We start from the raw sequence: 23,562 nt of genomic DNA on the forward strand, positions 1-23,562 counted from the left end.
TTTCTTAAATGTCTCCCATTTTGGCAATGAAAAAGCTAATTTTATTATTTAAAGATTAACCTAAGTTATATTTCTACCTTTTTGTTTACAATTGGCACAGGATTTAAATTGTTTATAAATTGTTTAAAATCACATGTATTCATTTTATTCGCCGGTCGTTAATCACTCTCAAATTTCAAAGTTCTTCAATTTGACACGCAAATAAATAAATCAAAGCATTTTATATTTAGCATCTCATTTATTTATTTTTTTCTTTTAAAATGTTTTATGTTTTTGTAAGTTAATGTTTTTTTGTTAATTAGTTTTTTTTTCATGAAAAAAATGTCACTTATAAATATAATAATTTTAATTTAACTAAAGATTGTATGTGTACTATATTTCTGTGTACCTAATAATAATTTAAAACAAAAATGTTTAACAAATTAAAGTATTGTATACATATACATATACGAGTATTAAGGAACAAAAATAATCGTTTATAAGTAATCTGGGATAGATGGCTTTGTTTTGTTATTCCGTAATGTACCTAATACTTTGTTTTATTAATTATATCTATCCACATTGCCTTTTACTTTTACTATATATTTATTTATTTAATACAAGCTTGTCAGAAATTCAGTTAAAATTTCTTATATTAATTATAGTTTTATTATTTATTTTTAAGTGCTAACATACAATAAAATTGTTAAAACTTTTTCCAAGTATAGATACTATTCTTAAGTATTTTCGTTTTTAAGTTTAATTATGACATACTTTTATTTTTACGTACAGTTTTTAAATATAGCCACATAATTTTAATGATTTTTGTTTAGTGTGCTTAAAGTTATATTATTTTCGAATTGTTATTTTATAACTTCTAAACGAAGCACCATTATGAACAAAATATTGTTTCTTTCTTATCTTAAAAAACAAACAGTGCTTTTGTTTTCCTTTTTTTGGTTTTTGAATATTACTCTAAATTAATGTTTTATGTATTAAGGGGTTTATTTTCCTAGAATTGAATACTTTTAATGGAATACATAGTTAATGATGAGACTATATTTTTCTTAAATTTATTTACAACTGGCTTTTCTGTTGTCAATTTGAGATTTTTGATTAGATTAGTTTTTCGGTGGTTGAAACTACAATAAGTTAAAAAAATAAAAACAATGAAGTAATAAAAATATGATGTGGAATGACTTCATTCAAGTTATGTATCTAACTAAGACATTGGGAACATTCAGACGACATATGGGACTTGAAAGTAAGTTTTTTTTAGCTAGCTGCCAAAAAATTGCCTTCCAATTAAATTAACTTTATTGGAAAGTTGACTGGAAAGTTAGCCAAGAAAAAATTCTCTAACTATCAAGCCAATCCCACTTATGTCAAAATGGCAGATAATCATAATTTTTCATTCAACTGAAAGCTGAACTTTATTACTCTGTGGTTTATTTATCTTATGCAAAATTCAATTTGATGTTTTATGTAAAAGTGTTCCTTGTCGAATTAGAAAAGGAATAAGAAATATATTTTTAAAATATGAACTTCAGGTGGTGCTGTAATTCCAGCTTGTCTTAGGAGTGTTTTGGAGACAATTATTATTTGGTAGTTTTTACACTTATGTTGTCTGAATCTGCCCATTGTTAATTTTGTTGACACGAATTGTAAGGACATTTTACCTAAAGCTCCGTAAGCATTTTCCGTTAAGATTTTTTTTGTGAAAAGAAACTATAACAGTTGTGAAAAATCAAGTGAAAAAAACAGCAAACAGCTTTGTCAAACACAATTTAAAAAACTCAAAAAGAACTTTTTTAGAAATATCTACTTTCGATAGCTTAATGTCGGTCATTTTATTTATATACGAATAGTGTGATATGAAGGAAACGGACTTTATATATGTACGTACGTATGTACGAAGTTCAAATCGGATGTCAAAATCATAATATTCTGCCTTAAAAAGAAAGTAGTCGGTTTTGTGAACTTAAGATTTTCATTCGTATAACTCATAAGGTACGTAATAAAGTTCATAGAGTGCGTTAACACCTGTGTTGAATGGTCTGATTTTTTTAGTATGACAAAATAACTACTGAATAAAAGGCCAGTTTCATTTGCAACAAAAACAAATTTTTAAATTGTGTGTCTTAAAAATTCAGGAACCTTACACCTATGAACTATTTCATAGCCTCCATAGAATTCGTAGATAGATCTTCCGGTGCAGCTTTGATATCAAGTCCACTAAGCTCCATGTCTTTGCTTTGACTTTTAGTAACATGTTCTAATAAAATTTCAGACTCTGATTGTTGGTTGTGAAGCTGCTGCTGCAATTGATGGTGTTGTTCTAAGTTTTTGGCCAAAGCAAAAATGCTATTCGAGCTGTTATTTAATGCACTTCGACATCTTCGTTCCAAGTTCGATAGAAGAATTTTATCGGATGTCGATATAAACTGATTACAATGTACTGTGTTGTTTTGCTGAAGTTGCAACGATCTGGGAAAAAAGACTATATATTATATTATGTTATTTTAATTATTTTTATTTTCTGTTTTTTTTTCTGAACTGGTATTTGTTATTTCAACAAAACATGAGATAAAGTATGGTTAATTTTCGAGCTTTCAGTAAGATTTAATGTTTATGATTAAGCTTTGTACAAGTGCATTGAAATGCACGAGCGATCTGTTAAATTTAATTATGAAAAACTTTGTCGTTTGTATTCATTTTGACATATTTTGAAACAACAGTAAGAACTCCAAAAAAAACAACAACACAATTAAATTAATCCTGATGTCATACAATCACAAATTTACCTTGGGTCGTTGTTGTTGTCGTGCAGTGATCTCTGTAAATTAAAATTTCGATAGTTCTCGTGATTTTGCCGGAGCAGCTGTGCATTAACAGTCAATGCAGCTGCTTCTTCTAACGACACAGGTGGACATGCCCAGATGTTCTGTAATTTAATTTTAAAAATGTATTACAACAAAAAATACAATTTTGCAAAATTAACGGATATTTGAGTCGAAAGATCTGTTCGCTTAAGATTAAAATCAAAATTTAAAATTATGACCAAATCTTAAAAATTCTGGCGCAAAACTTTCAAGAACCTATTTTTAAGTGTTTAACAATTTACTAATTCGTAATTGGGTAAATATTTAGAAATTTACTAAGGAAGAATTTAGACCTTTGCTAACTATTAAATTGCTAATTGCCTTTTATTAAAAAACGAGCTTCCAAACGTGTCTTAAAAGTGACATTTCGGGAAAATATACTCAAACGGATCTATAAGTTTAAATTCTCAACTATTGACTGCAACATTCTATCCACTTCTCTTTTAAGATTGATTGACAGATGTCATATGCATTTACGAATTCCTAAATTTTTTAGAAAATTGTTAAGAGATAGTAACATATTATTATCGTTTGAAATTACTAAAAATGGATTTAACAATTTACTAAATTGTTTAAAATTTTGCACCTTTATTTTTAATTTTTGATAAAAATTTGTTAATATTTTTTGAGACATATTTTAAAGAACTAATTTGGTTCTGTGGTGTGATTATTTTTAGAAAATTACTAAGGTCGTCCGAATCAATTGGATTTTTATGGCAAACTCAAGAAAAAATAAAACATTTTTTATAAAAAAGGCCAGGTTTCAAAAATAAATATGGTTTCCAACAGTCAATTTCTGCAAAGAAGGCAGGAAAATAATCTCTATTTTATAGATTTTTATATGTACGAATCTTCATTTGCTTTCGCTATTTTTTTTTTGGACAGTACTTAAAATCTGTTTTAAGGTAGGACCCCTCTCATTATCACCACTCTTTACAACCGCCGACCTTAAACTCAAATATCTTCCCATGGAAAAGGAAGATAACACCTCATCGTTTGAAAGTTCTAATAAATATAAATACTACGTTTTCTCAAAATATAGTCGAACCTGTGAAACAAATTTTATAGAAGACGTGAAACTGAAAAGACACCTTAGTATTCCGGTTTTAAAAGTCATTGTTGAGGAAATTAAGCAAAAAAAAAAAAATGGTGGCGTCTACAGTTCCAGTTAGGTGGAACTACTAAGTGAACACCTTATAGGAGGTCAATAAATCTTCAACTATATGTGCATCAACGAGCTCCTAATGACCATCCGCATCAAGGCTGAATTCGGCAACATTAGCCTAATATGCGCGCACGCCCCCGTGGTAGAGAAGGATGACAACACCAAGGATATGTTCTTTGAGCTCTTAGACAAAACATATGAACATAATGCCAAGCAAAGAATGGAAGACATCTTTGGTGAAATAATCGGGAAAGACAGCCTGCACGACAACGGATTCAAATTCATCGATTTTACTGCGGGAAGTCATGGTAGCCAGTACGAGTTTTCCACGCCTCAACATCCAAAAAGGAACTTGGAATTCTCCAGATCAATCTAACATCGACTCGGACACGAGGCAAAAAGAAAAAAGTTGGAGAAGGTGCAACGTTGAACGGCTTCAATCGCAAGAGATCGCTAAGTCCTTCTCCGAACGAGTTACAAGTAACCTCTCTCCAACCAATGGCAACATTGCCAAGATGCAATGAGAGAAGCCGCCTCTGACGTGCTGGGTTTCAAGCAGCCACCAACACGGAACCCCTAGTTTGATGAGGAATGTCGGCAGGCAAATGCAGCCAAAGAACGATGAGATGTAAGGGCTGTACAGCGACGTAGACTTAGCCACAAGCGCAAAAATCCAAGGACTAAGATGGCTGAGTCATCAAGTCACATAAACGAGGGGCAGTTAACAGGACTACTTGTGGAAATATATTTGTCTCCAAATTAATAATTTTATAAATAGCGTTTTTGTAAATAAATTATGGAAGCGCTGCCAAACAGTAGCCTCTTCAAGAAATAAGGAGCGATAATTTCAATGAATGTAATTGTAATTCGCAAGCCCTTAGCGAATGGCTTTAGAATTATCTGCGTTTCATATGCGCCAATTTCCCTTGTTAAGAAATAAAAATGCGTTTCAATAATATTTAAACTAAAACTACATATGAAATTGAAAATTTGAAGGAGGTGTGTGAAAAAATAATTTCTATTAGGTATCCGGTTTTGGACGTTTACAAACATACCCGATACTAAAGTATCACAGATGGCCTATCAGATTGCGAATCGAACGTGGGCAATACTTTGGACAATTTGGAAATTTTGTGCTGGCGTTAAACAATTCATTCAGAAATGTCAACAAAGTTTGACATTCTTAACTGTGGACCATGGATAACAACAATCGAAACTTTTCATGTTATTGATAAAACTTTTAATAATACTTTTAAATTTTTGACTCGGTAAATAATTTTGAAAACAGTTTGCCAATAAGAGTTTTTATATTAATTCAAAATAAAAATAACCTATTTCAATTTTAGTAAAAAATTTACAAAATTGAAAAATGTACAAAAAAAAATTTCAGATATCAGAAAAAGAACAGTACTTTCTTGGGTATTAATTTTAAAACTCTACCGAAATTCGGAGCCGGTGACCGCAACATAAAGAGCATTTTGTTTCTAAGTGAAAAAGCTCATTTTTGGCTCAATGGATTCGTAAAAACTTATGAATATCCACTTCGTCTACAAAAAAAAAACAGTTTTGTATGGTTTGAGGTATGACGGCGGCGCGCGGTTGTGCGTTTTTGCGCCATATTATTCTTCAACGATAACGAGCATCACTTTACAATGACGATCGCGAGTTATCGCTCTTATTTTTGGCTAGAATTGAATGATATGGACTTGGACGACAAGAAAGAAGTTTTTGAATAAAATCTCAAGCCCTTATTGAAAAACACTTTTTAAACGTATAAAGAGATTCACCGTTAAATCATTTTCTTACAGCTGAAAGTAAACGAAAAAAGGCTGCCATAAAATTATAATAAGGAACTCGTTTTCTGTGATGCCAAAAAAGAGAACTTTAGAAAATTAATATATATATATTTTAAGTAAATATATATTATTTTAAGTAAAGTCAATTCCGCTTTATTGTTAATTCTTAATTATTTAAAACATTTACCTGTAAGCTTGGTGAAAAATTTCCATTCCCATAAGTAGGAGAACTCGACATTGATTCGTGAGATGCACTTCTATATGAGAATGAATATACATTTATTTAAGTATCATTATATAACGTTTGAATCACATTGCTTTATTCAAAGAATCATCCTACTAATCAAATTATGTGTCCTCTCTTTTTCTCAAGATATGAGTCATAAAATCTCGTTAAAATTAAAAATCTGTGTTTTTAATCTTAAGAAAATGCAGAGCTTTGAAAGAATTTTTATTTTTTTCAAAAGACAAAAAACTTATTTGATTCTTAAATAACAATGTGCTTAATTTTTAAGTATAATATAATTTTCATTTTAATTACGAAATATGTTTATTATAAAAATGATTAGAAAATTGAGTAAAATAATTTCCAAGGAATAAAAATTGAAAAGTTAAGCTGAAGTATAAGCAAATTGTGTAGGAATATAAAGCATTGAATAAAGAAGAAAAAACAGATGAAAAGGAATAGCTAGTTAATTAAAACCAAATACTCAATATTGAAACTAAAGGGCATAAATTAGTATGTGTTAAGAACATTGACATTATTATCATATAAAAAATGTTACCTTGATAATGCTTTCAGCTTCGTATAATATCAGAAATTGAGATCTATTTTGAATACATTTAAAAGTAAATAAATAGTTGCTTTTTGCCTTAATGTAGGCAATAGATAAAATATTATTTATTTTATTCCGAACATATTAATAAAGATAATTTTAGATTTATTTTCAATTTCTGCGTTTTCATTTGTTTACCTCACTTCCGTGTCATTTTCTGTCTGTGTTTACGGGTTTTGTTATGAAAATATTGTCTTCTATACTGTTGTGGGGTTTGATTCTTGTAAACAATATTTCATCATCATGATCAGAAATAAACTTATTACACATAAGATACTAAATATGGCTGTGTGTAAGGAAAACTACTTCAACAGGAGCGCACCCAAATTGCACAGGGTATTAGGCTCCTTCGCATCTCACACATCATTATATCAGTTAGAAAAGATTTTACTTTCTACAGCACCGGCTTGACGTGGCTAGGCCTAAAAAGTCTATTGCTTCTGTTTGAAAAAAACCTTTTATTTACATTTTGTATGGTTTGTCTTTCAACTAAGCTTTGTATATAAAACTTAATATCAAAAGTAACATAAGCATCTTCACAAAATACTTGTTTCTATTTAATTTTGATCTCCAAAATTTTACATAAATCATGCTGATTACAGAATCTGACTTCGATCTCCGACGGGAATCGAGTCAAATCAAGCTCATTTCAACTCGATTCAGGTATATAAAGGCGATCTTCAACTCGCTTCAACACCACATGTTGATGTAGTAGTCTACAAACAAACCCCCTTTGAAGCATTTGTTAAATGAACTTTTTCTCACTTTCAAGATGTTTTCTTAACATTTTTTCTTGAAAATTGTCCATTTTATTTGTTTTAGTTAGTTTTGTTTGCTAAGTTAATTTTAACATTTGATTTTCGCAAAACTTTCTTCTATTTGTGTGCGTTTTTATTTATTATTATTGTGACAGATCTTCTTTCAGTTGTAACAATTTTTAAATAAAAAAATCTCGCTACTGCGGATCGTTTTGTTGGAAATTTCTCACTGTACTATATATGGAATTCCAAAAAAACACACTTATTGAAACTAATCAATGAACATTTATGATTGAAATCTACTGACAAAAACTGTCATTGTTTGAATTTAAAACACAAATCAGTGGAAAACATAAAACAATCAGCTGTTTACGAAAATATATTTCCGACCGAAAAATAGAATTATTTGAGTGATTTCCGATCGATCAGTACAAAGTTTGAATTTTTAGTCAAAAGGAAACAGGGTCAGTAATCAATTCCAAAAACACTTCATATGAATATGAAAAATCCTTTTGTTCATTGTTTCGATTTTGTCTTGTATTTGTAATAAGACACAAGTAACTTTATAATACCTAATCCCTAAAGTGGTTCCTTGTTACCAATAGTTTTGTTTTACAATAAAAATTAAACCTACATCGCTGGCAATTTTAAAGCAACAATTTAGTTACTAATATATGATAAACTTACCATAAACTGCACATAAAGGGTCCGAAAATAATAGTTTTCAATGACATATAATACATAGCACAATAAGTTATAAAAAAAAACAAACAAAACACAAATAAATAAAAAGTAGAGGGACTAAAAAACATTCCATTCTTACTGCGACTGATAGTTGCATGGTAAAAATCCACCACCAATCAAATTATATCTATTTCCTGTCCTACCGATTCCACTGCCATTGTCATTTATACATCCATTACCACCAGTACCAATTTCGCTGATATTTTTTCGACACAAATCCCGATCCCGATCATGGTCGCGATCGCTTGTTGAAGAGGAAGATCTGCCATCAATTCTACTGCTGCTTCCCCCGGCGCCAATGTCAGTCATGTCGCTATTGTCATTGCCCATTGCCTGTGGGTGGTAGTTGCTTTCATTATTATTGCCAATGTTGTCTCCAATGTTGGTTGTTAAATTTATACCAACACCGCCACCCCCACTGCTACCACCATTAGATGGTGCTCCTGTAGCACCATTTTGTGAGTTTGGCGGCGATGATGGCTCATATTTTCGGGGTCTACCTCTTGACAGATGACGTCGCTTAACAAACTCATTGTCATCGACCATCCAAAATGATCCAAAATCGTCTTCGTAACGCACAAAACATTTATGCAGAGATAAATTTGTTCGAATGGCATTCTTTGAAAGTGGTCATCATTTAGGAATAAAGTGTGTGTGATTTTAAGAATTTTTGTTTTCGAGTTTTTGGTGGTAATGTTTTTGCGGTTGTATTTATTTTTTTTTTGGGAAGTTTTATTTGAACACATTATACGTATTATACAAGTAGGAGGGCACAATAAAAAAAGAACAAAGATGAAAGTTTTGAAATAAGCAGACAAAATATGAAACTTTAGTAAAGGAAATAAAAAAAAACGATTTATTCAAAATATTAAATATATGTAAAGAACAATTATATCTGTTATTGTTTGAATATGTAAAATATTAATTTAAAATTAGTTATGTTATAATGAAATGTATATTTTTAAAAGTTTTTAAATTTAAGTAGAATTTAACATTGATTTTATATTTTTATTTATGACAAAAAATATATAAGATAATAAGAAAATAATTGAAATTGAAAATTGAAAGTAGTTAAGTTTAAGTGGTAGGATAGCATGCGCAAAATATATTATCGCTTTAGGATTTCAATGATATTAGAATTAAAATAGAAACTTTTAAACTACATCAACAATAATAATTTAGAGTCTCAAAATTTAGATTAAGAATTTAAAAGTTTAAGTTAAAGATACAAACATGCAGAGAGAAATTAGTGTTTTATATTAATAAGTTGTTAATTTTTATATTTAATAGTTGAAAATTTATTATTGTATTATATTAAAGGTTAAAAATAGGAGTTAAAAAAAGTAGCTGATTAAATTTTTTAAAAAGATTTTGAAAAGGTTTAAAAAATATAAACAAGAATTTAAGATTTGAAAGATTGTAAAGATTGTAAGTTTTTAAAATTTCGAAATATAAGAATTCAAATTATTTTATTAAAAATAAGACAAAACCGTGCATTTGAATATTAAAAATTTCAATATTATGTTAAAACCATAGAAACGTGTTTATAAGTTCTGTATATTCTGAATGATGTTTTTTCTTATACTTTTGGTAAACAGTGTGTCCATACTACAAATTATAAAAAGTGGAACAACCGAGTGCCAAATTTCCTGCCCCAAACGTTTCTATCCCGCAAATTGATTTTTGTCGGGGAAATGACATGCTTAAAAAAATTATTTTCGCTTATTCGACTAAATATCTCGTTAAGACCACAAAAATTTAATAGTCATCAATTTGTGTTTAATACTTGGTCAGTTTGTAAATTTAGTTTTTGGTTGCACTAAACAAATATGTTTTGTTTATCACTTTCTTCAAAAAAATAGAAAGTTGGCAACGCTATACATTCAGCCAACGATACCAACTTAAGTCATTCTCTATAAGACACTCATATCAGAATGGTTCACATTTATGGAGTTAAGGCTATGACACTGTCAAGTGAAGATGAGACCGTTTTAAGATGCTTCGAGAGGAAAATTCTCCAAGGTATTTTTGGTTCCGAGTATGTAAAAAAGAGTGGAGGTGAAGATACAACGACAAACTGTACAGCGACACTGACTAAATAAATAAACTTTGAATTTATCTTATTATATTTGGGTATTTTTCATTGGTAGCATAAAGACCAAGTTAGTCTTATTTCACACAAGCAATGTGGTGGCATTTCCATTGGCTTTATTTGTATGCCACTTTAGTCGCCATAGAGCCAACTACTTTGCAATTATTACAAAAAGTGGTGTGGTGTGGTGACATGAACTGATCTTTGAATGTATGCCACAATGTTTTCAATGGAATTTAAGACAAGGGACTAGGTTGTCAAACATGAGCAACAGAACACCAAAATTTCTACCAAGCCGCATGGTAGTTTATTGGAGTATCATCTTCTTCGACTTTTGTAAGGAGACATTTGTAAGATGTATAACTTATTAATTTCAATAACGGTAAACAAAGCGAGCATGTAACTGATAGGTCCTTTTCAAATACTCTATAAATACTTCAGTTTTAAAAAGCAACTAAATTGGAAGACATCCTGAAGAATAAGAAACCTCATTCATTTCTTAATACTTAGAAAGCCCAAGAGGGGATTTGCGAATTTACTGAAGCACAGCTAATTATTATACGGGGGACGTTTTGCGGCCTCTAACAAAAAGTATGTTGTTTTTGGAGGTACAGAACCTTGAAATGGAATAAAACAAAGATGGATTTCTTAAATTGAGATCAAATTTGCCTTGTTCGAAAGATTATGTTCTGGCACTATAATTTAAATATGATTGTAAAATTATGAGATTAATGAAATTCCTTGGAATAAAATCTTATATTTTGTTCCATGTTTAACCCATCCGTACAGCCACCCCCACCTTTCAAACGGTCAGATTGTGAATTAACCATTCTTAAAGATACATTATTTGGAATACATAATATCAATATCAGACGCGCCCCCACCGATGAAAGGGTGCATTGTATGCACTTTTGTTTTTATTTTTATTATCAAAACTTCGAAATGTCAAAGTATTTCACGAATCACGACGCTTTAGCAAATGCACATTTACCATCTCCTACTAAAAAGAGGCATAATAAAGATCAAGGTATAAGTGCATTGGTACCCCATAAGTTTCTTCACTTACAAAATAAAAAAATTTAAAAAAAACATCTTTGATGTGATAATAAACGGCGAGCATAGAGTTGAGGACTTTTTTTTGTTGTGGAAACGAAAATGGTGTTGAATGGTAATTTATAACAAAAAATATACAGTGTGAATACTGATGCAGGTATATTGTTTATATTATTGCGGATATGCATGCAGAAGTTAAAAAAATTGAAGATTAAAAATAAAGACCATGTGTCGATTAAGTTTAAAATTTTGATTTTTTAATTAAATGTTTTTAATGATGTCTGCATTAATATTAAGTTATTCTATGTTATAAGTGTCAACAATTTAAAACAATCTAATTCGACACATGGCCTAAAAGTTTTCAAGTAATATAATAAATATTTAGTTCAAAAAGATTTAAAAGTAATTTAAATTTTACATAATGTTTTCTTTCAATAACTATATACGCACATTCACACAACAACATTTTTCAAATTTATTTGAAACGATGAGACCTTTGAAGATAGTAATTACCTTTCAAGTTAGAGAAACTTGCTAAATTATTAATTTTTTGGTAATTAGTTGTGACAGATTAGATAATAATCATATCGGCCTTTTTTTTGTAAAATACTCTTATGTTGAATGGATTATTTTTTTCTTGGTATTGTACTTGGTTTCAACTTAGTAGCACCCGAAAAAATTGAATTTCATTGAATTGGTTTTTTTCCTCGTATAATAGTTGTACTAAATTAATATTTAATTCTTCTATGTTTTTTTGTGATTTAAGTATTTCTGTTAGCTCAATATAAATCTATCAGCTCTTAAAACCAGGTAAAAACTTACAATATTAAGTTAATTGAGAGGTTTCAAGACACAATTGAATATTTTATGGCAAATGTCAAAATAATGATACAAAATTAAGAGCGAGTTAATGGGACACAAAATATTGAAAAACCTTTTCACCTCCTACGGAAATTTGGTAATTCCCAAACATTGAAAAACAACTTTCAGTAACAAAAGCTTTATTTCAATTTTTTGGTTGCTATGTCCTATATACGAGGTGTGGCAATTAAGATCCGGGAATTTAGTTATAAATTAAAAAGTGGCAACACTTTTTCATTTGTTATCATCTGTCTAAAAAGGGGGATCTTCTTTTTAGTTAGAGTTCAAAGTTGAAGTATATAGCACGTTTGGTTTGCGTTTTATGCGCATTTTTTGCAAGTAACCTTTGTAGTGGCGTAGTGAAAATGTGTGATTACATTACAAGCAGCGTGTTGTGATTCAATTTTTAGTGAAATCTGGCGAAAAACCTCGGAAATCCTCAGAAAATTGCAGGTTGTCTATGAAGACGATAGCATGTCAAAAACGCGTGTTTGAATGGGCGAAGCGGTTCAAGGAAGGGCGTGAATCGGTGTAAGACGATCCACGTGAAGGGGCTCCTGTCACTTCTCGTACCGACGTGAATGTTGTCCCCTTGCGCATGTTGATCACGTCTGACCGTCGCCTAAGCATTCGTGCATTGTGTTACGAGTTAAACATCAACAAAGAAACAGTTCGGAAGATGTTACACTAGAATTTGAACATGCGAAAGATCTGCGCAAAGATGGTTCCTAAGGTTTTCACCCATTCTCTTTCGTTGTGCAAGAGGCATCCCAACCTTTCCTCACCCACCCTATAGCCCCGATGTTGCTCCCTGCGACTTTTTTCTATTCCCCAAGTGGAAGTCGTATCTCAAGGGAACTCATCATGGCGGCGTACAGAAGGTCCAAGAAGCTCTAACCGTGGTGCTAAACGGGCTTACTTCGGAGGACTACCAAGGGTGCTTCAAATCATGGGAGAAACGTTGGCATCGTTGTGTAGAGTTAAAGGGAGATTATTGGGAAGGTCGATAGTAAAATTTTTCCTAAAACTTCATTTTCTTGTTTTTATTGACAAATTCCCGGAACTTAATTGCCACACCTTAGAAGAACTTCTATTTTGAATTTTGTTGCCCAAACATTTGGTTGCCGTAAGCACCATCTTAATGTTTTTAAAAACGCCGTCTTTTTTATAAAAATAAATTTCTTGAAACTATATTTCTAATGAATCCCTGCTACTAATGCAAAAAAGAAGACATTTTTGTGTTGATAGATCTTGATTTACCCATGAAAAACCCCATAAGCTAGAATAGATATTGCAGAAGATTAGTAAATTGAAATGCTTTATACTGCATTATGATCATTTCGTTAAGCGTTGAATTGCATGAACAATTTAACCAATATGATTTAAAGGCATTTTAAGTATTCAATAAAACTTAGGCTTTATAAAAACATTTGAAACAAAAACTTGATAACTACTTTCCAAGGTGTATGCACTAAAGTCTAATCAATATTGAGTTATTGAAGTTTAATAGTGCCAAAGCAATTTCTTAACAAAAATTAATATGTTCTTTGGAAAAAATGACATACTTAAACCAATGGGTGAACTTGATGAATTTGATGATTGATACGTCAAAACGATTATTTATATCATCGCTTTGGAAGAGATAGAGAAAAATGAAAATATAAGACTGCACACCAAACGTCAAAATCAACTGGCATTTACGGTGATCCAAAATTAGGGCGGCGATTATATTTGCTTAGTACGAATTAATAAGTATGTTTTTCGAAATATTGAATTCAAAATGTTTTTTGGGAACGATCACTAGTTTTTGACAGATTTTTTTAAATTTAAACTTACATTAACCCATTCAAAAAGCCGTTGTGCGATTCGGGCTCAACACGCAACAAGTTCATCAAGATTTAAATTTGCGTTATCCACTTTTAATAAAAAATCGGTTAAAGAAGGAGGTGTTAATCAAAGAACTTAAACTGTCTCACAAAATCTCATTTAATATTCGTATAATCACAATATCCATTTATTATTTTTTGTTAGTAACATTTCTAGTTGATAACATTTAAAGCAAATACCGAAAACAGAAACGCGAGCACACGCATACACCGACTCTGAATTATTTAATTTACATGTACTTTATGTGTAACTTTTACCATATTGTTAGCAAACAAAAACTCACACTAACACACTATTTAGCCCAGTTGGATGGTTGGTACAAAAAAGTTAGGACTCCAGGAGCGTCCATTTATGAAGAAGCAACTTAAAACAAACTGCTACTTTGTCAGCCGACACACGTGACTAACTGGCTGAACACAATGGGTACGTAGCTGCAATTGGAGCTCCTTGTGAATACACATAAATTCGATGTTACGCGAACACAACGGAACGGGACTGCAAACTTTTAACTCTTTCGTACTGATATGTTGACATTTCAAAAATTATGGAGAAATATGGTATCTGTCAGTCTTTTTGAGTGTTTATTGTGATTTCGTGGTTGAATAATAATGGACGAAAATGAACGTCAGGTTTTGTGGAACTTGTCCTACAAAAGATTCAATAGCTGAACCCATCAAATGAAAACAATGAAAATTTGAAATGCCAAAAGTTCCATGCCTCATCGTGGGCACTTACAAAATAGTACCTGTGACCCATTTTGACAGCTCGTTTATCTGCACCATGAAATTTCAGTTGCAGTTGCCTATTGTGTTCAGGCAGTAAGCCCATGCCTTTGAAAACATCTTAAAGTATTTAAGCATTATCTATGCATTTAAGATATTTCCAAACCCATTAATTCTCTTTAAAAAAATAATTTTTAAAAACTAAAAACTGCCGACTGGGCTAGCAATCACACAAAAAGGGGAAATTAAAAATACAAGTTAGACATGTGAAGAAAATTGTTTTTTTTTTTGTTTTTTTTAGATAATTCAAATTTTGAATGAGATGAAAAGTAGGTTCAAAAAAGGTAATTAATAGAGAAAAAATTCAAAAGTAGATAAATGTACATAACTATGTATATTTTCTTTAAAATATTTATGTTTTGATTTTATTGTGTTGTTCCTTATATCTGTTGAACGTACCCAAAATTAGGATTTCCAGTAATAGCTGCCGCAGCTGCAATCGACCTTTGAGGTCGTCTCTTATAAAATTCTATTTCGTCAACTGTCCAAACCGCACCCTTTACATTTTCAACTCGCATGAAACATTTATGTAGCGATAAGTTATGTCGAACTGCATTCTATTTTAATATGTTTGTATATTTGTGCATGTGATTTTTAGATTCATTGTTTATCGGTTATAAACGTAATATATATTTATATATAGGTATTGTTTTAATATAGTTTTATAATGATATCAATATAAACAATTATTACGAATTAAAATTAAAATCATAATTCCATTCAAACACTCATTCTTTCTGCCAGTAGCGGCGCTGCTGGCTAAAAAACTTCTTTGATTGCTAATTAAAATGCTCTACAAACTTAATTATTTGTTTTATGTTCAACAAAATAATTATAATTAAATTGCTAGCTGTATTTGCATAAGCGCTTCGCATCGTGTTGCATCGGTAGCATATTATAGAGTTGATTTTATTTTTAATAATTTTTGTTTTATGATAATATATATATATATGTATATAGGATTTATTTTGTTTATTTATGAACTATAGATTTATTAAACAATTGTTAATATTTTTACATGTGAGACAAAAAAATAGAAATAATTATAATATATATATACAGCAAATAACTCACCTTCCAGGTTGCTGCATTTCGTCGAAAATAGCAAAATGTATTTTGAAACCAATTGTATATTTCATTGAGAGTTAGTTGCTTATCTGGTGACTCAATAATAGACTGAAAATGAACATAAAATGTCACCCTTATATGATCCAAATCCACATGAAATGTTATAGGAAGTGAGAATTTTCGAGCTTAGAAGCCTATCATTGATAATAGTAATTTCTACTTTTTTTGGAAGTATCACATCTTTACTGTTTTTAAATTTTCTGTACAAGTGTAATTAAATTTTCTGATTGACTTATTTTAAAGTCAGTGGACAGGCTCAGCAACAAAAGGGACTTTAAAGTAAGCTAGTTTCTAGTATTTGATTGATAACTTTATTAAAAACTTGACTGGCTATCTTAGCCAAGGAAAATTCTACTAACTACCAAGTCAAGTCAACTTATGTCAAAATGACAATTGGTCATGTTTTTCATTCAACTAAAAGCTGAACTTTACTAATTTATGATTGAGCAGTGTTAACATGAGCGCGACCCACGAAGGACGAATGGATTACAAAATGTTAGTTTATATACGTTTGAAGACATATTTCCACACAAATTCTTAATAAAACGATAACAATATAGTTTCTATTTGATTTATGATGCATACTTTTACTTTTCAATATCATAATTAATAATTAAAAGAAAGAAACAAATTTATTCGTCGTGAAAATAATTGTAGTTGATACGAACTGTCAAACTTTATTCGCGTTTCACATTATCCACACTCGCAACGAATTAAATAATCGTGCGTACTTAACCTAAAGAAATCATTTTTCTTTTAGTTTCAGTGGTGAATGGTGTTTGGCTGTAGAACAATTATTGTCAAAGTCAAACTTCATTCACGACCAATTAAAAACCCTCATGTGAAAGAAATGTCAAAATCGACGATTATTCGTTCATTCATTGGTCGTTGGTCGTGCTCATGTGAATAGTGCTTTAGTCAAAATTTACTCTCAAAGAATGCAGTTTACTGTAAATGAAGTCCCTCATGTTGTCCGAACTTGCCCAATGTTGATACCTGCATTGATTATTAATGAACACAGAATCTTTCTTTCGGAATAATTATTACAATCAATTAAAAGATCTATATTAACTTTTATTTTCGCTGCAATTTTTTTTTCACAAAGTAATAAAAGTAATAGTTTCCACTTTCAAAGTTAAGAAGTTTAGTGTTCTATTTATTAACCTTTAATTATTCCTTTAGAAAAAAAATCAAAAATAAACTTACTTACTTGTCTTATTAAAGATGCATATGTAAAAGGAGGACGAACATCTGCATTTTTATAAAATTCACGATTTCGTTGTATTTCTGAAAGTAAAATTCAAACAAATAGTTTTCTTTTTTAATAATAAGCGGACGGATCGCACAAGGATGATTTAAAATAGTGTCTTAAAATTTTTAAATTGCGGCGGAATTTTTCGCTAAGTATTGCGTATTAACTAACTGTTCTCCAAAAAGAAACCCGGACTCGAAATATTTGAAATGAATCTTCAACTTTCATATATAGGAAATATGCGGACTCGAAATATTTAGTCTTCAACTTTAATATTATGTAGGTTAATTGCGGAATATATGCCGAGCTTGTAGTCTTAAAAAAAACGTATACGGGACATAAAGTAGCCTAATATTCCCTTTTAAGAATAATGGATTGTCAAAATTAATATGCGCCGTTTTCTCAAAAATAAACTACGGCAACTATCCCGAAATGTGTGTGTTCAATACACAGAATATGTAATATTATCTTGGAATGACTTTGTCTTAATCCTCAAAATATTAGATTTCAAAAATTTCTAAAAACTATCTTAAATTTACACTTGCGATAACATATGGAAATTCAGGAGGCGTGTAGTGCAAATTTTTAGTGTTCTAATTTTTACCATATGAAATATGCCATTTAAAATAATTGCAATGGAAACAAAACACATAAATACTTTTAAATAGACACTTTGCTATTAACACATTTGATAGTAAAACAATGTCAATTTTTGTATGGGAGCTATGGTTCAGACAAATACAAATATGAGTGAAGAGAGGCGAATCTAAGTAGTAATAACAGTGGGCCACAAGGTTTTCTTGCCACAATTCAAATTACACTTTTCTAATGGGTTTTTTGATCTTTATTCAAATACAACTCCAAAATTGATTTAATAAGTTTTTGAGATATTCCTTTCTGAAATTTAATAAACACGTGTTTTTTAATATACAATGTAGTTATTTTTCAATAAAATCAGCGATGGTTTTATAAATCTTTAATCTTTTCATACATTAGTTGTTAACATGAGTGGCGTTCCTGTTACGAATCTATTGTCTAAACAATTCTTTTATGTCATGATTTTGCAATATATTAAAAAACATTAAAATAATGTCAAAAACGCTTTTTTACAGTTGTGTTCATAAAAATAACAGTGCTGGTCACATTTTATAAGATTGTCAATTATTTAAGTAATGTAAATTCTTACAAAAAAATTACCATGTTACTTGCATCTAACGGTCTTTCGTTTTCATATAAGAGACTTTTAGCTTGACGTTATACCCTACTTTTCCCGGTGAACACCCATTATTTCAAACCGTCTGGATAAAGAGTGTTCATAAAAATAAAAGTTCTTTTGATATTATAATTAAAACGTGTTAAAAATTCATTTTCTTTTATTTTTCCTTAAGTGAATATTCAAGACATCCTATGCTGTTCAACAAAAATGGTCAGTAACGCCTTAAAATAGCAAAATAAACCGGAAAAGTGAGCCCCAAAAAGGATGACTACTCAAAGAACTGACAGAAAAATTGTTTAGTTAGCAAAATAGAACCCTTCCATAGGCTCTAGGAAAATAAGAATTGGTTTTCAACTGTCTGTTAGCGCTGTCACAACACGAAGACGTCGTTTATAAACGAAGTGACCAGCCCGAAGTCCACGCAAGGAACCATTCTTGACGAAAAGGCATGTGTCAAAGAGAATAGAGTTTGTTAAAGCGCATATAGATTGGGCAAAAGAGAAATAAAGGAATGTTCTGTGGGGCGATGAAAGCAAAGTCGTTCTTTTTGGATATAAGGATAGTCGAGAATATGTGAGTAGACCCTAAAATGCAGCATACGACCCACGGTACTCTATAAAAACAGTGAAGCATGGTGGAGGAAAAATTATAATATGGGCTTGCTTTTCATATAACGGGGCCGGGCTTATTTATCCATTGGGGGTATAAGGGATGCAACCGAATATGTGAAAATTCTCGAATAGGTTATGTTACCCTGTGCTGAAGAGGAAATGCCGTTGGTTTGGGTATACCAACAAAACTATTACCCAAAGCATACGTCAAAAAATACAAAATCATGGTTTGCCCAGAAGAAGTTATCCGTTATGGAGTGGCCCCCTCAATCCCCCGACCTTAACCCCATCGCAAATTTGTGGGGGGATCTTAAGAATGCAGTTTATAAAGCACAACCCAAAAATTCGAAAGAATTGTGGGAAGCAGTGCGTGATTCGTAGAACGCAATACCAGTCGAGAGGTGTCAGGTTTTAGTGGACTCGATGCCACGTAGATGCAAAGCATCATAAAAAACAGTGGTTATGCAACAAAGTACTAATTGTAAGCTAAAATTATTTGTATACTTTCATATAAGTTATTACAGTTTTTCTTACTTTTTACGTAATAGATCTATTACTTTGTCGTGCAAAAGCGGTTTTTACTGTGACAAAGCTAAAGGTAAAAAATCGATAATACTTATTTTCTGTTATTATGAATAAAATATTTTAGTTTGTTATTAGAAGTTTAATGAAATATATTAATATTATAACGTTGATAGTAAAGGCATTTTTGTTTTATTTGGAGAGCACTGCTATTTTAATGAACACAACTGTACATCTATGTAAAGTGTTTGTGTTATTTATAATTTATAACAAAAAACAGGGTGATATTCAATAGCAGATAGTAATTAACATTACATCATTAAAACCGAAGTAGACACGCCCTGGACACAAGGATTTTTTAACGATCCGTAAAATTACATAGCCCCGCCTAAATTTGATAGTTCAACTCTTTAATTTAAATCAATTCTTATTCATTTAATAACACTGACGTTTTGATTTCTAAAATCTCAGATATTTTAAAGTTTCTTGATTTTCTTTTTCTGTGTTGATACTCTGAAAAAATGTACCCCAAAAAAAAAAAGAAATTTTTAATGTACATCAAAAAAGGGTGTCTAATTTAATAACATCATGAATGTGCATATATCATTTTTGTATACACAACAACATCTCTATTTCAATAAATATTTCCAATATCAGACATTAAATACTCTACGAAAAGACAAACCGACAAAATATTCACAAAACCGCAACACATTTCCTACCCTAAGAACTAACAAATCAATACTTCTAAGATAAATAAACATTCAATTTTAATTCATATTTTATATCTACATTTTTGTGTGTGTTTAAACATAATTGTTTTGTTTGTATCTTTTCATTGTTGAAGGAAGTATTGTATGTTTATATAATTTGTTTTCGTACACGGATAAAGATTTTTAATTGGAAATAGAACTAGTAGCGGCGATATGTAACAATGAGTCCGATTACGCCTCTTCGACCACTCTTTTTAATTGCGACAAATAGGAACTATATGTTGCGTTATGCATCAGTTTATGAAGTACGAGTATTTCGAGCTGGAGATTTTAATCAAACATGACATTAGGATGGTAAAGAAGTCTGTCTGTCTGTCAAACTATTGGGTCGATTGAGTTCAAACTTGGAAATAAAGGTTTTTTTTATTTTTTTTTAACGAGAAATAACAGAAGTCCCAATACAATTTGTATGGATAAAAATCGAAAATTTGAATTTTCTTAAAAAAACGATAGATCTAAATCTCATATTTTTGACGCACAAAAAGAGTGAAAGGCTTTTTTCAAGTGTATTTTTCTTTTAAAATTGATTTTCTTTTAAATACAAAATCTTTTAAGTTCTTAAAAAAGTAAAGAAATCTACTTTTTGAAGTGAAGATTAAAACATGAGTATCGAGCATATAAATTAACCCAAAATAGCAAAAGTGACACTTTCGTTGAACTAATTGGCTAACTGAAAAATAACTGAAGTAAAAAGATATTCTGCAACGTTAAATTTGTGAGTGCCACACTTAAGTTTCTTTCCAACTTATTTGTCTACCTTAAGTTGTGTAAAAGGAAGTACCACGAATTATATTTGAATTTGGGATTTGCTGAGACAAGTGACAACAAACCTCAATGTGTAATTTGCGGCAAAGTTTTTGCTGGATAGCTTCTTCAACTATTTTCCAGACGAATTCCACCTGAACATTAAGGAAAATGTATGGAAAATTCTGGTGTATGTTGAAAGACGAGTTCAGTTTATTGTCAAAGAAAGCAAGGACATACATACATGTGCGAATCAGGGTTCTCTGCATATGTCGGAACCAAAACAAAATAAAGATCCCGTCTCGATGCAAAGCCTGATATACGGTTGCAATTGTCCAAATTCAAACAGATATTTCAGCTTTATGCAAAAATAAGCAGGCACATTATTCCCACTAAAAAGGAAACTCCATATAATTAAAATGCATATAATATAATTATGTAATATCTTATTAACTTAAGTAAAGATCTTGTGTTTTTCGTTGTAGAATCTGTTTCCTGAATACAATTATTTAATTTACTACATGTAACTACAAAAAATGGCATTTGAACATCGAAGTGCTCCGCGTGAAGTTTCTAAAGCAAAAAGTGCTCTGCGAATAAAAACATTTAGAACAACTGCTCTAAGCTGTTGTATTTTAGCTGTTAAATATGGCATATTTAAAAAACTGTTGGAATCTTGGAATACTTTCATATGTAAAGAGTATTCCTTGCTGGAAAACATTGTTCTTAAATAGTCTAATAATTTAAGTTCTCATCCATAGCCCTTGAAATATGTGAATGTAAGGATAAGATACATATTATGTTATTTAAATTTTGAACATTTTCTAAGCGGTTTTCAAAAACTCGTCTTTATGTTAAGTGTGTGACTCCCGCTGATTAAAAGTCTTCGTAAATAGTAAGGCTTTTTATATAAAGCCCAGCCGATTTTCAAGGGCATGAGGCCAAATTCGTTTTATTATAAATAAATAAAAATAACAATAAAAAATAAGTATTATTTACAGCCATTTTTTGACTATTGTTTGATGACTAAAAAGTAATTCGTTATAAATCTTACCTTGTTGTACATCAAGGCCAGCTCGTTCCAACATGTAAGGAAGACCTGTTAAAGACAAAATTGCGCTAGAAAATTACAATTACAAAAAGAAATTATCGAAAAAATATCCTAAACATATCGTCAAGCCTACAACTATGGTTTTGTTCAGTACCTCTTCTCAAAGACATTTCTGTTTATAGACATGGACTTGGAATACATTTTCAACATTGGCTGACTTAAGAATAAATACATTTTAAGACTAAATTCTTCGAAAGCAGCGTTGTAGAAATAATATTAGGAATAATTTTAACAATTGTAAAAAATTACTAAACGTGTTACTGATTGTAACATTCGTACCCATGAAACTTTTTTTTATTGCAACTTACCACCCGCTATTGATAATGGATTTTTGTCGCTAATTCTTTTCCTAATTGATGATATGTTTGAGTTATTTAACATTGGTGAGCTGATTGATACTGGCAAGACAGGATTTTGTAAATTCGGTGGACATGGTATATTATATAGTCCATCATTTTCTTGCTGAAAAAAAGGCAACATAAAGAAAATACAAAACTGCGAACAAATAAAAACTACACGATGACTCTTTTGTACGTACGTTTTTTAGCGCTTAATCTAATTAATAATTTAGTTTTTTTATTTAAAAGTTTAAAAATTCAAGTGAAGCTGTAGGTAGCTAGTGTCAAAACAAAACTAAGAGTTTTTAGTTGATTTTCATCATTTAAACCCAACATCATTTATATGCTTATTGTCTGGTATTATATAAAAGTTTTTTTTTTATAGAAGGGTCATTTTTTACTTTGGGAAGGGGATTTATCTCATCCCTTTAAGATAGCAGGGGTTATTGAATTCAAAAACAAATATTAGAAACAACAGAAACACTTAGGTATATTTTTTTCTATACCTGTACTAAAAATCAAATATGTGTTCTCTAATTTTAAGTGTTAACTAAATCATTTTTGTCATCAGTGTTTGAAGAATTCGATTGCAAACTCAAATTTTTTATAACAAAATCAAAACAAAAAGCTTATACACATTTTTTTATAAATTATGAAATAAATGTAAAATTGTTTTTTTTAAACACAAAAACACAAAAAAGGTTTGATGCATTCCAGTATATGAAACGATTGAAAATTACTAAAACTACTTTTTGGTGATTTCATTTGGAGGATCAATGTTAATGTGATTCATCTTTAAAATCAAGAACAGACATTTAACTCATGAGTTAGTTAAAAATAGTCAAGTAAATTTTCAACGAATTTAAAAGATGTACAAGAAAAGGTTGTAAAGTTTTCAAAAACTATTGACTATTCTCCATCCTAAATGGGGAGAAAAAGACCCGTTTTGGACTTATTATATGCTTTTCTAAGATGAATTTTGAAAATGTTTGCCGGGTTTAAGATAATAGACCATAATATAAAATGTACTTA

At 30.4% G+C, this 23,562-nt stretch overlaps 1 protein-coding gene across 9 annotated transcripts in view; it reads right to left on the reverse strand.

Moving 5' to 3' along the window:
* Nucleotides 1-234: 234 nt before the first annotated feature.
* Nucleotides 235-23,562, reverse strand: part of LOC129953231 (hybrid signal transduction histidine kinase A) — a 56,773-nt gene continuing 33,445 nt past the window's right edge. For 5 of the 9 annotated variants that reach the window (XM_056066184.1, XM_056066182.1, XM_056066183.1 and 2 more), the window contains exons 6-13: nucleotides 22,501-22,654; nucleotides 22,136-22,180; nucleotides 17,174-17,250; nucleotides 15,910-16,011; nucleotides 8,240-8,778; nucleotides 6,010-6,079; nucleotides 2,784-2,923; nucleotides 235-2,466 (exon numbers count right to left, since the gene is read on the reverse strand). In XM_056066184.1, the coding sequence (XP_055922159.1) occupies nucleotides 2,151-2,466; nucleotides 2,784-2,923; nucleotides 6,010-6,079; nucleotides 8,240-8,778; nucleotides 15,910-16,011; nucleotides 17,174-17,250; nucleotides 22,136-22,180; nucleotides 22,501-22,654 (1,443 nt within the window). In that variant the 3' untranslated portion in view covers nucleotides 235-2,150. Of the gene's footprint in view, nucleotides 2,480-2,783; nucleotides 2,924-6,009; nucleotides 6,080-8,239; nucleotides 8,779-15,234; nucleotides 15,393-15,909; nucleotides 16,012-17,173; nucleotides 17,251-22,135; nucleotides 22,181-22,500; nucleotides 22,655-23,562 lie in introns of all 9 variants that reach the window. The other 4 variants (XM_056066186.1, XM_056066180.1, XM_056066188.1 and 1 more) reach the window with 4 other exon arrangements.

This window comes from Eupeodes corollae, chromosome X, assembly GCF_945859685.1.
Source record: "Eupeodes corollae chromosome X, idEupCoro1.1, whole genome shotgun sequence".
Classification (NCBI taxonomy): domain Eukaryota; kingdom Metazoa; phylum Arthropoda; class Insecta; order Diptera; family Syrphidae; genus Eupeodes; species Eupeodes corollae.